Source organism: Diadema setosum, chromosome 11 (assembly GCF_964275005.1).
Source record: "Diadema setosum chromosome 11, eeDiaSeto1, whole genome shotgun sequence".
In the NCBI taxonomy this organism is placed as follows: domain Eukaryota; kingdom Metazoa; phylum Echinodermata; class Echinoidea; order Diadematoida; family Diadematidae; genus Diadema; species Diadema setosum.
This window is the reverse complement of record NC_092695.1, coordinates 6,527,031-6,542,650: the sequence shown is the minus strand read 5'-3', so window position 1 is coordinate 6,542,650 and position 15,620 is coordinate 6,527,031. Positions and strand designations below refer to the sequence as shown.

General features: G+C 35.2%; 1 protein-coding gene across 1 annotated transcript; it reads right to left on the bottom strand.

Annotated features, from left to right (window-relative positions):
* Nucleotides 1-2,317: 2,317 nt before the first annotated feature.
* Nucleotides 2,318-14,658, bottom strand: LOC140235265 (transmembrane protein 179B-like). Its single transcript, XM_072315297.1, has 6 exons — nt 14,557-14,658; nt 10,530-10,640; nt 8,670-8,752; nt 7,493-7,624; nt 3,934-4,009; nt 2,318-2,425 (listed from the first exon to the last, which is right to left on the bottom strand). The coding sequence occupies exons 1-6, from the start codon at nt 14,656-14,658 to the stop codon at nt 2,318-2,320; spliced, it is 612 nt and encodes a 203-aa protein (XP_072171398.1).
* Nucleotides 14,659-15,620: the final 962 nt, after the last annotated feature.

Genomic DNA, 15,620 nt, shown 5'->3' with positions numbered 1-15,620 from the left:
CATTCCAAATATTCAAATACAGCAAATAAGCTCACAAAAGGAACATTTAATTTAATCATGTAAGGTGTTGATTAAAAAAAAATACATTACCTGTATATTGTATATCTTAATTGAATGTTAGAGAAAATCTCCAGGGGATGACACAATAATGGTGAATATAAATACGTAAAATTAAGATCATAAAAACAATATTATAATCACAATAAAAATGAAGATGTTAAGATCGCAAAAAAAAAAGAGAATATGATATTCATGATGTAAAGGAGGAGTGATATTGAAGTTCACATAAAATATCGAGAAAAAGAAGATGTTCAAAAAATGACAGTTCACGGTCACACTCAATAATCAAATTGACAAAATCACCCTTGCTTATTATGTATGCTCTCTTATGAAATTGAATGCTTTATGCAAAGATCAATCGCTCAAAAAAGAAAAAAAGAAAAAAGGAAACAGTGCTTGGAAGTGTTTATCCAACCCATCACACTAATTTGAATGCACAAGTCTAGAACTTCATGCTGAAACAGGAAATTGCACGCTTACATCCGAATTTGACCTTTTGACCATTGATTTGGGTGCCTAAAACTAATTCTAAAGCTCTTATTGTGACTAAATCGTTTGGCAAAAGTCACTCCACAGCTTCAGGCATACGAATCTGAATGCACATAAAATGGAAATTGATGAAAATTGGACGATACAGTGACACGAGTCCGTTGTATATACTGTATATATATATATATATATATATATATATATATATATATATATATATATGTATATATATATATATATATATATATATATATACATGGATATAACGAAGAATCAAGAAATAAACTAGTAATGCATTATTTCGCCAATAAGAATGAGTTTATTGAGCAACTCAATAAACTCATTCTTATTGGCGAAATAGTGCATTACTAGTTTATTTCTTGATTCTTCGTTATATTGGAGCCAATACGTGAATTCGCAACATGTTTATACATGTATATATATATATATATATTATATATATATATATATATATATATATATATATATATATATATAGGTGTGAGTCGTGGGTCTGCAAGTTGTATTATGCAAGATTGAGGCATATATACACTCCCACCTATGTAATTATTCCCAGCCGTCTCTGCCTCTTTCACTGTAGTTATCAGTTCCGCTATTGTTTTGATCATCATTATTATTTTCTATTTGTATATGATATCCATGTTTTGTATCTTGTCCCCAGTCTTGACAAAGGGCAGGAAGCCCGAAAGCTTGAGTAAAATCACTTGTGAGGATTAAGCAACGTCTACCGCCTCTTTACTCTCGTTTATATATATATATATATATTTATAAGTATATATACATGTATATTATACATGTCTGTGCCTTGTGTCTCCTGCTTATTCAAGGAAGCAGATAGACAAGCTACATTGTTTAATGACATAATAAAGAATGGTGAAAAATATATGACTATGATATACTGCCAATGTATATAGGCCTACTGTAGAGTGTTCCTTATATATATATGTGTGTGTGTGTGTGTGTGCGTGCGTGCGTGTGTGTGCATGTGGTGTGTGTTTGTGTGTGCGTGCCGTTTGCTTGATTGTGAATGAGTTTCATTTGGACTTTTCAGTGGGGTTTGTGTGTTATACGCAAACACTATGTCCACCTGGTCCAGGGTGGGCTACATAACCATTATTAGATACATTTTCACATCTCATAGATGTCAAAATTTAACATATAATGATATAACACTCTTCCCCAAATCAATTTGTCCTACTGTTACTCATTAAGATGGCAGGTAAAACTACTGTAATTATCTTACAGCCACGAGACTCCACGTCTTATCACTGATATAGCTATGCCAGACAGAAAGGATAGTATAGGTAGGTAGGTAGTAGTAGACGGCAACAAATTTATAACTGTCGTCCCAAAAAAATATTAGTGTAAAGTAAAATGTCGGACACCAGTATCAAGCCTCTGAGCAGGGCATACTTCCATGAAGTAACATTAGCACATTGTCTTATTAGCATAACTTGGTGATCCGACACGGTTTACATAAAAGGTCCCTCACGAGAAGAGACTAATATGAGGTATCTTAAATCGTGAATGACTGATATAATTATTAGGAGAGTGCGACTCATTCATCTACGAATTATAGCTATTTCTTAAGACTATTTCTACATGCAATATGCGTAATTGGACAGCGCTGTTGCTCGTGTTTTTATGACTGGACTGCAAATCTTTTGCAAACAGTATGTGCAGTGACTGTAACTTTGCAACATTGCCATCGTGGTTTTTCCGTCAGCGTCTCGAGACAAACGAAGGCTCAAGTGGGAACTGATTCGGGGCGACTGGTCTGCCGGAGAAACGTCAAGAGGAGAAATGAGGCCACACCAACCAACAGCCAAAAAAGAAAACTCAGCCAAGATGCTACCTGCAATGGCATTAGAATGTCATATGTCAAAAGTTAGAGAAAAACTCTAACAGTCATGCAATTAAAATGTTTGACAAATTTGTAAACCAATGTGACAAATTGTAGCACCTTTCATTCAAAATATACAATACGAAATTACATAAACTGAAGGAGATATTGGGCAGCACATTATACATTACACTCAGGGAGATCAATCAGAAAGGTATCACAATTAATCATAATAAACCTGAAGAAAATGTAGAAAGTATCGGTATCCTACATGGAAAGGCAAGACAACTTGATAAACAACATTTGTCCAGTAAAAAAAAAAAAAAATCAAGCCCAAAAAAGCCATTGTTTACATAAAGTTCCGGGGGATATATTTGGAAGTACAGTCACCTTTCTTGCCTTACAGTTTTAAAGGGATAGTACAGTATTGGTGGAGATGGGAATTGGGCTTTTAACTTTTTGCGAGATACCAAGAAAACACTTATGACATAGTACAGAGCATACCATTTTAAGAGGAATTAAAAGTTTGTTTGATGAAAATCGGGTTTGGAATGACTGAAACATTCAAAAATAAAGTAAAACAAAGTGATCGTAATAAAGTGTGGGTCCCACACTTTATTAGAATCGCTCTTTTTTGGATATCTCAGCCATTTCAAAACCAATTTTCATCAAATAAATGTTGAATTCCTCATAGAATTAACTGCTCTTTCATATTTCATAAGAGGTTTCTCATTATTTCACCAAAAAATGTTAGAAACCTGAAATTAGGTCTCAACCAAAACTGCACTGTCCCTTTAATGTGTAATGAATAAATAGACATAATGTGTGAAATGTGTAGTATACATATGTGTAATCAAACGAATATATACATATTAGGATGACTTCATCACCTCACAACGCTCAAACTGATTTTGCGCCAAACAGTGTCATCTTAATCACGGTCTTCATATATTTATATCATCGTCATATTGTCAGTTCGCGAGTTGGTGTAGGCAAGGATAATATTATAACTCAGGATTTCCTTAAGTTTGCTAATATTTTATTTTGTTACCCCATCTTTATCATGGTGATACACACACACACACACACACAATAATGATAAATGATTCATATACCCATATTGAGAAATACGACATATTTGAAAATACATATAATTTGTATACATTACACAAATAATAAAAATAAAGAGAAATACATGTATAACATTTCAATACACAGACATAATGTAAATGTCTTTACCGCTATTTTCGTCAAGATTAGTGATGTTGCTTTTAGTTTGTGATTGATATGATCATTACTTTCCCAATTTCATTTATCCTGCGTTTGAGGCTTTGAGGCATTGAAGTTGAGAGTACATTTTCTTCTGTAATTTTCTCCCAAAATCTAACCAGAGAGGAAATTTGTCGGAGAGTTAAAAAATAATAATAATTAAAGGAAGTTGAAGAAAGCAAACTAATAATTTTGGCTCAGACGACAGGAAAATAAGCAAGATTTATATCTAGAGACCAGTTTATGGTTACCTGTGCAGCACTCAAATAGTCGTAGAAATTACTTCCATCATAATATTCCCACTCTGACCTTTGGAAGTCAACGCACCTGCGAAGCGGATGAGAAAGCACCTTGATTTACTTATGATCGCTTTTTTTTCATTGGTTATAGCTGGAACGCATTGGCAGGAAAAAAAGAAAGAGAGGTCCACAACCGCGAATATTAGACGAGCATACAAACTCTTTGACTTTGCCATGGAAACATTTAACAATGTTCTGCTCAAAGAGTAGGAACATTTATGTATAATGAAAAGGAAACAAGACTGAATTTTTCTAAGTCGCAGTGAGGATTAGTGTGTGCGTTCAAAGTTCACCATCTCTGTTTGCCGTTGCAACAATATGTGTATATACAGGCGCTGTTTGAAATAATCTTAAATCAAAAAAAAAACCACACACAATTTTTTTTTCTGTACTGGATAATGTCATATCGACAGAGGAAGGAAAGAAAAGGGACTTTTCAACAAAACCATGTATATCCATACAGAAATTCAACGACAGATGTGGGGTTATTAATGAATACATCTACTTCTGTGACTGAGTCTACCACTATGGGACACTGTTATTAAACGAAATGATTGAAACATGCAGCGTTCCGTTGGGTTTGTTGTACCCTGTTCATCGCGGTAATCTTACAAGCTATATATAAACACCCACGAGTCACACAGCCCACGTGCTTCACATTGAAAAAAAATGTCCATGTGCCATACTCCCAAGGATCATGCAGCCCACGAGCTAGACATCAAGTAAAAAGGGTACACGTCACGTGTTCGATACCCACGAATCATACAGCCCATGAGTCGTACAGGCCCATACGATTTATACAGCTTATGGGTCATACAGTCTATGAGTTCGACACTAGGCAAACAAGGCCCACTAGATAGACACTACGTAAAGCAAGGCCCAGGAGACCCGACACATTAAGCCCCATGATGTAATGTCGAGCTCGTGGATCATTTTTACCCAGTGTAGAACTCGAGGGCTTTTTTTTTTCCTTAGTGTCGAACTTGTTGGCTTTATTTGCCTATAAAGTACCGAACACTTCGCGTGATTTTACTGATTATTTTTCATATCAAAACAATAATTCTTTTTTCTGTACACCAGTATCTACTCATGAAATAGTAGATATATCTTTGTCTATTCAAAGTTCAAAGGCAAGCAGTCCTGATGATATTGCGCCAAGAATTATAAAAGAATGCATTTATTGTTTTGTTGAACCTCTTTGTTATATTTATAATTCATCTTTGCAGTTTGGTGTTGTCCCTGATAATCTTAAAATAGCTAAAATTGTTCCGTTATTTAAGAAGGATAATCCAGAATGTATTGAAAATTATAGGCCGGTTGCAATTCTTTCTATTTTGCTAAAGTTTTGGAAAGATTAATGTACAATCGTCTTTCTAATTTTTTTAACCAAAAATAATATATTGATACCAGAACAATTTGGATTTCGAAAATATTTCTCTACATGTTCTAGCGTAATATCCTTCACAGATTATATTTTGCAGAAAATTGATGATGGTAATTATTGTTGTGGAGTCTTCATGGATTTGTCAAAAGCATTTGACACCATCGACCACAAGATTCTACTTAAGAAATTGTATTTATATGGAGTGAGAGGTGTACAGTTACAGTGGTTTGAAAATTATTTGTCCAATAGAAAACAGTATGTGATGGTCGATGGTGTCAGATCCTCTTATCTCTCTGTAAATATTGGTGTACCACAAGGTTCTGTTTTGGGTCCTCTGCTTTTTCTTATTTATGTTAATGATATAGTAAATTGTTCTCGTGTATTTAAGTTTTCACTTTTTGCTGATGATACAGTGGTTATGTTTTCACATAAGAATATTGCTTTATTGATAAGGACAGTGAATACACAACTTCAATTATTAAATGAATGGTTCAAGAGTAACAAGTTATTTTTGAATTATGATAAAACAAAATATGTTATTTTTCATTCTATGACTAAAAAAGTATCGTTGAATAGTGATATTTTAATGATAGATAATAATGTTATTGAAAGAACTGAATCAATATCTTTTCTAGGTATACTTATCAGTGAATCCCTCAGTTGGAAACTTCATATATCCAATGTTTCTTCAAAAATCTCACGGACCGTTGGGATTTTATCAAAACTCAAACATTTTTTACCAAGAAAAATATTGATTATTATTTATAACTCTATTGTGTTGCCACATTTAAATTACTGTAATGAAATCTGGGGAAAAACATATCATGTACATATTAATAAGCTTGTTCTTCTTCAAAAACGAACAATACGTTTAATAAGTAATGCCCCATATTATAGCCCCAGTCTGCCATTGTTTATCAAATTACAGATTTTGCCATTGCATGAACTTGAATTGAATATCCTTATCTTTATGTTCAGATATCATAGAGGTATGCTCCCTTCTGTATTTGATAATATGTTTCTAACAAATTCTTATTTTCATATGTATTCCACTCGTTCCCGAAGTAATTTACGGTATCCCTTTACTCGTTTAACTGTACGATCCCACTCTATTAGGTTCATAGGTGTAAGTGAATGGAATTCAATAAGTACTGCTTTGAAATGCAGTACAACTCTTTCTAGATTTAAGTGCTCACTGAAGCGTTCTTTCTTTGAACAGTTAGCCATGACTGAGTAGTAGAGTAGTATGTAAACTGCATGTGTGTGTGTGTGTGTGTGTATGTGTGTGTGAGAGTGTGTATATACTATGTACGTATTAATGTGATGATTTTTTTTTTTTTTTATTTACTTGATTTCACACAGAACCAGTTGTAATATATGTTGCTATTGCAAAGTTGCATTTTCATGTGTAGGCAACCTAACACAAGCACAAGATGCTTTCAAGGCTGCCTGGCTCTCGTTGTAAACGCCATTATTACATGTTATTGTGTTTTATTTTGCCGAATAAATGGCCTAAATTGGCCTCAATCAATCAATAGTGCCGAACTCATGGGCTGTATGACTCGTGGGATGACCACAGTAAAGAATATAGAGGCTAAGAAAATAAGACCAGCGAGCTCGACACTAGGAAAATAAGGAACATAAGCTCGACATAAAGCAAAATAGGTCAAAGGGCTTGACATTAATGTCGACCTCATGGGCTTATCAAGGCCCTGTATAAAGTCGACCTCATGATCATGGGCCTTTTTTGCCTACTGCCAAGCTTGTGGGCCTTCTATTTGCCCAGTGTCTAGCTCATGGCCTTATATTTGCCTACAGTGTCTAGCTCGTGGACCTATTTTACTTGGTGTCGTGCTCATGGACATTGCTCTCTTGTATCCACCTTTGGACTGCACTCGTGTGCTGTGCAACTCGTGGACTGTATATGACTCGCGGGCACTGCAATAACTCATGGGGCTGTAGGCCTATAACGCGTGACATACACCCTGCTCGTCATGTTATATACAACATTTGATTTGCTTTTCATTTGATGACATTTCATTTGATTTGATTTCAGCCTCAGGCGCTGTACTGAGCAATATTGTATACGGCATAAGGCTTTGATGTCTGGTGTGCAACATTACTTACCTAGAGTATGGATAATATGATACCATTCCATCACATAGGTCTTTGAACCCGACCGTGACGATGCAAGCCGAGACAAGGGCGAGGAGGGCGATCACGGCACATAGTATAACGATGACGAATTGGAAAATGGTGCTGAACAGCAGAAAGGTGAAGAGAAAATTAAATCAATCACATTTTATTCACTATAGTTTCTGTTATGAATTTAAAGGGATGGTACAGTATTGGTGGAGATGAGAATTGGGTTTTTAACTTTTTGCGAGATACCAAGAAAACACTTATGATGTAGTGCAGAGCATACAATTTTAAGAGGAATTCAAAGCTTATTTGATGAAAATCGGGTTTGAAATGACTGAAACATCCAAAAACAAAGTAAAACAAAGCGATCGTAATAAAGTGTGGGTCCCACACTTTATTAGAATTGCTCTTTTTTGGATATCTCAGCCATTTCAAAACAAATTTTCATCAAATAAACGTTGAATTCCTCATAGAATTACATGCTCTTTCATATTTCATGAGAGGTTTCTCATTATCTGACCAAAAATGTTAAAAACCTGAAATTAGGTCTCAACCAAAACTATACGATCCCTTTAACCTGCTGCCACATTGAAATGTACAGTCATTTACGATACAAATTCTAATTAAGAAAAAAAAAATGGGGGAATGAAAAGATATCAAAGCGCGATATGTATCGTGTTTGTGGGTAGCAATCACAATGTGACTTGACTTAACCATTCCGCCTTGTCGCTATATCTATTTGGAAAGAAAGTGGTGTCAATTTTAGTCCATGAAAGAGTGACATGTGTATAGTTTGGATATGCAAAATCACGAAAGCATTATTGAAATTCGACCCCCAAAATTCATACCGCGTAAATACGCAGTTCGCTTGGGATCGTACATCATGGCCCCCTTTTCAGCGTGTATATAATATTCATGTAGGTCTGGATGTTCTTTATTTTTCGGTTTTTTGTGTCCATTGTGAGCAGATTATTGCCACTCTGCGGTTATTGATTGAGATGTTTACTTGCGAGATCGTTTAGGTGAAAAATTATTGATCACATTGCCGCTATACTTTTATAGCAATTGAAACAAAGAGATGGCAAAATTAGAAAACTCGATGTTGATTCTATTAGGGTTAAAGTCCTTTTTATATCTTGTTGTTTGTTCTTTCTTGACATACCTTCCTGTTATTGACTTCTTCTTCTTCATTAACTCCATGGCTCTTGGTAGTCCAATGAGAATGACTGCCAGTAATGCGATGGCCTGAAGAAATAGTAGAATATTGTTAACAAATGGTGATAATACATGAATTTTCCTATTTATTCTGTGGCCCTTTTACACTGTTGTCACTGCTTTACCAAAGGGCCCTGCCGGAAAAGCCATTCTTTTATTGCCTGGCACTCAATTATGCACACGTGCTATAGTCAAGTGGAAAATTGTAGGGAAACATTACATCTTGCTCAAGGATGAACGCCGAGGGAGGATTCGAACCCAATACCTAATGTTTCAAAGTCAGAGTCTTATCCAATGCTCCCACAATGGGCGTAATAATGAGTTCAATGGATATTGTCTGTGCCAAAATATTAACATCTTATTTTACATTTGTCCTTCATCTGTATTTTCTAAGTACCGTTGACAAAATATATACGTTTATCATAACACATTTTTATTCAATGATAAATTTTGGATGAATATGTTATTTGCATACTATTTAGCGAGTGATCCACGTATGCAAGCTCTGCTTTTTAGTGGATCACTCTTTTCCATCGCTTTTTTTACTTTTCAATGTCATTCTTGCAAACTACGCACTGTTAATTGTCTTATATGTATAAACTTGTATACAGTCATACAGACCTCTATTCGCACATTATATAGCTTGTACTTCTTTTCTTCTTTGCTTGTATACTTTGAACGATGTATCGCCTTTTGTTCGATGAAATAATTTTGTAATTGAATTGAATGATAATTTAATGAAATACCATTCGAAGAAATAGTTCTCAGTCACCAGAAACTAATGTTGAGAGATTATGATAAAGTTAAGAAAACTATTATTTCAAACAGTGTCTTATTGCTGTCTATACATAACTCTATACCTCCATCCGTCAAGACAATCGTTGCAGTTTATGATATACACTTTGTACGACCATATTTATTCGAACCTGCTGTAGCCACTACCTGACAAAACAACCGCCTGCCCATAGCAACCTTCTGCCTTACATATTATAAGACCAGCGAGAACATTGATTGGTTTCTGCTGGATGGATGTTTGAAAAGTTTGCAAAATCCTTTACGGAGTGATTAAGCCAGCTCGATAGTCTACACTTTATCAAAACAAAAATGTACAGGAAAAAGACCGAAGAGTAGTATTCATCAAAACACTCGAACATTAATTGGTTTCTGCTGGATGGATGTTTGAAAAGTTTGCAAAATCCTTTACGGAGTGATTAAGTCAGCTCGATAGTCTACACTTTATCAAAACAAAAATGTACAGGAAAAAGACTGAAGAGCAGTATTCATCAAAACACTCGAACAGCCTTTTTTAGTGCCCCTAACGGCCTTTTCAGACTTAGTCATTCCAACGACCCTCTCTGTGTGCTCACAAGAAACTGATCGAGTGAGAGGCATCCTCGTGATGGTATAATGCGTTCATAAAACTCAGCTTTCAGGTAACTACCCCCACACCCCCCCCCCCCCAAAAAAAATCCCCAAAATATACGCTGAATAAATTCAAATTATTTTCCATACACAGGTGCGTACATAAAGAGTATAAATACGGTTCTCGGTGGAAATACTTCAAATATAAACTATAAATAGGCCTATGTATCGTTAAATAACGATCATGATAATCATTATATAATTATTATATAAACATATGCAGGTTACAGTACTGGTCGTCAAGTACGTTATGATATAGTACTTTTAACATTCTCCTTTTTTATTATTTGTATGAACATGACTTTCGATAGGGTAAAAAAAAGAGATAACATTCATCAAATTCAATCAATGATTGCATCTTGCAAACATAAGTTATTGCACTCACGTTAAATGTGATTACGTAGTTACAGTTTGAAACATCATTGAGAACAATGAAAACTTTGTCGCCCCCATCTGAGATCGTAGGGTAGAGAGGGCATCCTCCTTCGAAGTCTCCCTGCAACAATACATTGGAATAAATATTGGATTCTTACATCACTGCGCTGTTTGCTGATAAGGAATTTAATTATACTTATCTATGCTGATATATGTTAAAAGATCAATCCACAACTCCCTGTAACAATACATTGGAATAAATATTGGATTCTTACATCACTGCGCTGTTTGCTGATAAGGAATTTAATTATACTTATCTATGCTGATGTATGTTAAAAGATCAATCCACAACAGGAAGAGATAATGTCCATCATATTGCAGTAGAGAAAATAATGCAAATTGCCATCTTGCTGGATGAGACGACTTCTCTAGTTGGTAACGTCATCGTTATATGCACGGAGAGAAAATACACAGAGAATTCCACAAAATTGAGGTTTTTTTTTTTTTTTTAAATAAAAAGTACACATTGCCTCGACTTGTTACTGATATGTTAAGGCTATCATTATTCCCCCTACTTTTGAAAGAGTTACTAGATCAAGTGCTCGTTCGAGTATGTTGAATTTTCTTCAAATTTTCTTTATATTGTTTTCCACATGTGACGTCAATAATTGGGCTGTATTGTCTTCTCATCCACAGATGGCAGCACCAAAATTTTAGGAACACATAGCGTTTTTAACGGATTGTCCGATTCTCCTCAAACCTTTATTGATTTGTGTGTTCTACCGATATTGCTGCATTCCCTCAATTAACATATCTGGGTTCCATTCTTCTCTATAAGCTCACATCATGTTGTCACTATACCAAAGTATTAACTACATAGGTATCTATACGGAAGAAAGCCATTTTTTATTTTTTTTTTCAAAAGCTATATCGCCATGGGGAAGTGATGAATATAGTAAATTCGGACACTATCCCTTTTGAAAACGCCACGAAATTTAGCATAATAGAAGACTAATGTCTCCCAACATCGTGTATAAAATCTGATACACTTCAGTTTTGGAAAAGAGGGGGAGATGAAAGATTACCCCTATGTCACTCCAGAAAACACTCCCCTTTTGTAAAGAGATTAACGGTTGGATTTTTTTTCTGGTTCTAAATAAATTCAGTTGAAGTCTATATTTTGTCCCTCCATCATAAAGACGTTTTATTATTCTGAGGAAAGGTGTAAATTGCCTACCTCTATTTCGCTTATGAAAGGAATCTAAATTTCAGGATAGGCAAAGGAACATAAAAACTCTAATGATCAGTACCTTGCAATTGATATCAGATATTCTGGCTGCATATTGGCAACGCACATATCAAAATTTTTGTTAACTCGGAACGTTAGACACTCTGCATTTAAAAGCTCATAACTTAACAAATACTTCATAATTATGCACTTTCAAAATCGTCAAAATGTGCACTGAGTTCCTTCTACCTCTATCAGTATTATTGTCGTACACACTACTCGGCTATATATCACATAAGACGATATATATATATATATATATATATATATATATATATTATATATATATATATATTATATATATAGAGAGAGAGGGAGAGAGAGAGAGAGAGAGAAAGAGCGAGAGAAAACAATATAATCACCATAATTTCATCACAAAACTCCCCATCTATAGATATTGCATGAACTGACACTTCTTCTCAGTGTGTAGCGTTTATACCCTCATTCTCCACTTTCAATGATGTTGTGCTTCGTATCGGCATACGTCGAGGGTAAAGTCAATTCGTTCACTATACAATGTCTATTTAAAGTTCATATCTAATACTTGATCATAATATTCAAACATCGTCGATCACAATTTATAGTTGTCACTCCAGTTTGACTTTGCATAATGAAAGCCCAACCGCGGCATAAATAAGTCCCATACAACTAGCATTGGTTATACACTCTCTTGACATGTTGATGTTGAAGTTGATGCTGATGCTGGAATCTTAGGGTCTCAAAGTGGTAAAGCTTTGTTTGTTCCTTTGTTTGTTTGTTTGCTTGTTTGTTTTTTCTTCACACTATCTGACACACAGTTATCAGTCGCCAAAGTCTGCCAATCACCTGACTTAAAGTCAACTTTGCCGGTTGTACCAACGACATGGGCCCTGTTTTATGAGAGTTATAATTGATTATTATAGTTAATTGATTTCTATTGTAAGTCTATGGCAGCCTGTGTGGAAATGAAATTTATAATCGATTATATCTTTTGATAAAACGGGGCCATGGTCATTAGCGATGACCAACGTTGCACCTGCATTCATTCATGAAACCCCGGGAATATTTGCAAAATCTTGAATTGAATTGAATCGTATCGACTTGAATTGAATTGATCTGAATTGAATTGAAAAGGTGTTTTATTGATCAATACCTATCACAGCCCGGAGGCTGTACTACAGACATTGTTAACAAAGGACCATGAATACATTAAAAATATACACAAGATACAGCGTAGCAATGAAAAAAAAAAAAACAAACCCGCATAGAACAACAAAAATCAATCTTTTTCATCTTAACAATTGCACAATGAGATCAACCTACAATACAATACAAAACCAAATATTACAATTGCAATATCTAATATCACTATTCTCAATAATTATTATAAATAAAGTGAGTTTATTCTACTTGTGTATGCCGGCCATTTGTACTTATTGATGCAGATGTTGTTATACAGCTCAAATCAACACATTTTACACAGCTAAAATAATAAGTATGATTAAAAAAAAAAATATTTCCTCACAATCTTCTCTTCCTAAACATTAACTCTCATATCAAAATACATTCAATCTACACACAGCACATTACATCAAATCTCTAAATGAATAAATGCAATATTCAAATTATTATAATACATGTATATACAAAAATAACGTCTAATATGATTATTGTTCTGCATGATAATTCGAATGAAAAATAGATTGATTATGTCTATATGAATTTACGCGTTTTTCGTCTATAATGTAATATATTACAAGTAAGAGGCAAAGACAGAGCGACTTTTTTCCCCTCTCCATATACATGGCACTAGCTGAGCTATGGATCATGTTTATGACAGACCTTTGCGTTCGGAAATGCCAGCCTATATTGACATAGTACTGAATTGCTAAGTTTACATGACTGTTTGTTCGGCGTTCAGATACGGCTGCTTATAGAATTATTATGCAAAATGGGTCCTACAGCATAGAAGGCAGTGCTCTATTCATCAAATTTGTTGCACTTCTCTACATTGTTTGTCGTTATTATTTCTGGAATCTCATTTGTAGATTTGTCCACAGCAAGGTTGACCAACAGAGATTACATTCTTTACTGTATGTATACAATCACAAACATATGCATTATATATATATATTCGGCTCTAAACATATGGTGAATTATATCGGCCATAAGGGGGGGGGGGGTTACAAATTAAAGAGGAAAATAATTCAACATTATACAGGGTAGTCAGGTGATTAGTCATGTGCATAAGATTAATCAATGATTGTTAGGCATGTTCCAAAGCCCCCAGTTATGGCCGAGACATACAACACACATTCCGACAGGTCTCTACCTGCATGTATACACAGATACATAACAGCTTTTATGCTTTTATACTTATGTGTAGTTTTGTTCACAACAAAGTTGTATGACCAACAGAGATTATTTTCTTAACATGTATGTATAAATGTAAAAGGTTACAAATTAAAGAGGAAAATGATTAAATTAATTATACAGATTAGTCAGGTGACATATCATGTGCATATTTGTTAGGCCCCAGTTATGGCTGAGACATACAGCGCACAATAATATTCGAACAGGTCATTACATGAATGTATCATAAGCAGGGACATAACAGCTTTTATATCAGTATTTCTTGTTGAAAGCAAAATGTGTTGCTAAATGTATCAGAACAGTAGGCCACTCTTCTGGTTTATTATAGGATCTCTATATCCCACTATTTGGACCCTACTTTAAATATGGAGCTAAAGGTATCTATAGGGGACAATACCTTCAAAAGTGCGATGGTTATCACCGAAGCAAGCGAGGTGCCCACAACACCAACCAGGAGGATCATCTCCCCGAATATCGTCAAGCTTCTCAGCAGACCCATTTTTGAAATATGAAATATTGTTGGACAAACAAATAATAGGAGATCGCGAAGTCACGTGACGAGAGAAAAAAAAAGAGAGCACAAGTCCATGCACGACCATGCAGAAGTCAGGGAAATCGGAAGTCATGCGGAATCCAGGCGCCATATAAAAGCCCATGCACTGCATGCAACATGTACGCCGTCGATGCTGGCTGAACGACCCGAGGCTCGTTCGTTCAACCAGCAGGGAGGTTCCACCTCCCTGGTTTAACCTATACTATGTAGAATCAACAATAGAGTGTGTTGAATTATTGATTGCATTTTTGCTAGTCTGGGCGAGACCATTAGGGAGAAAGGGAGACCACCACGTCGAGTAGGCTTAGATGTGCCTGCTTCTATAATAGGCATCCTCTCGCAAAGTCTCATGAAACGGGGTTTTTTCTTCTTCCTCCCCTTTTTTTCTTGGTTTTCTGTGTGTGTTTTTAAAAATACTGTCATTGCCAATTCATCATCTTCGCTATTATTGCTAGACGTTGCTGTTTGAGCAGACTCTAGCACAGAGTCAATGATGCAACACCATTGTACATATACGTAAAGACTAATTGCTTATCTTCCTTAAATTGCATGATATTAATTTTGTTCCCTCAATTCTCTATAATAATTGTCTGTTCTTCGTGTTTTAGAATACAATGAATAATTTAACAGTTCTATAACTGTTTGGCTCATTGCGCATTTCTGTACGTTCCATCAAATTCCGTGCTTCCATACATACATGTTTTACCTCTCTTTGAAGGACAAGTCCACCTTCATAGACATGTGGATTGAGTGAATGCAGCAATATTAGTAGAACACATCAGTGAGGGTTTGAGGAAAACTGGGCAACCCGTTCAAAAGTTATGATTTTTTGAAGTTTCTGCTCAGTCACTGCTGGAAGAGAAGACTACTACAGCTTGTGATGTCATGTGTACACCGACAAAGAGGAA

Coding starts and splice junctions, on each gene's coding strand:
- LOC140235265 (XM_072315297.1), bottom strand. CDS start 14,658: ATGGGTCTGCTGAGAAGCTTGACGATATTCGGGGAGATGATCCTCCTG. Junction 10,641..14,556: donor TAACCATCGCACTTTTGAAG/GTATTGTCCCCT, acceptor GTATTGTTGCAG/GGAGACTTCGAAGGAGGATG. Junction 4,010..7,492: donor TCATATTATCCATACTCTAG/GTAAGTAATGTT, acceptor TCCGCTTCGCAG/GTGCGTTGACTTCCAAAGGT.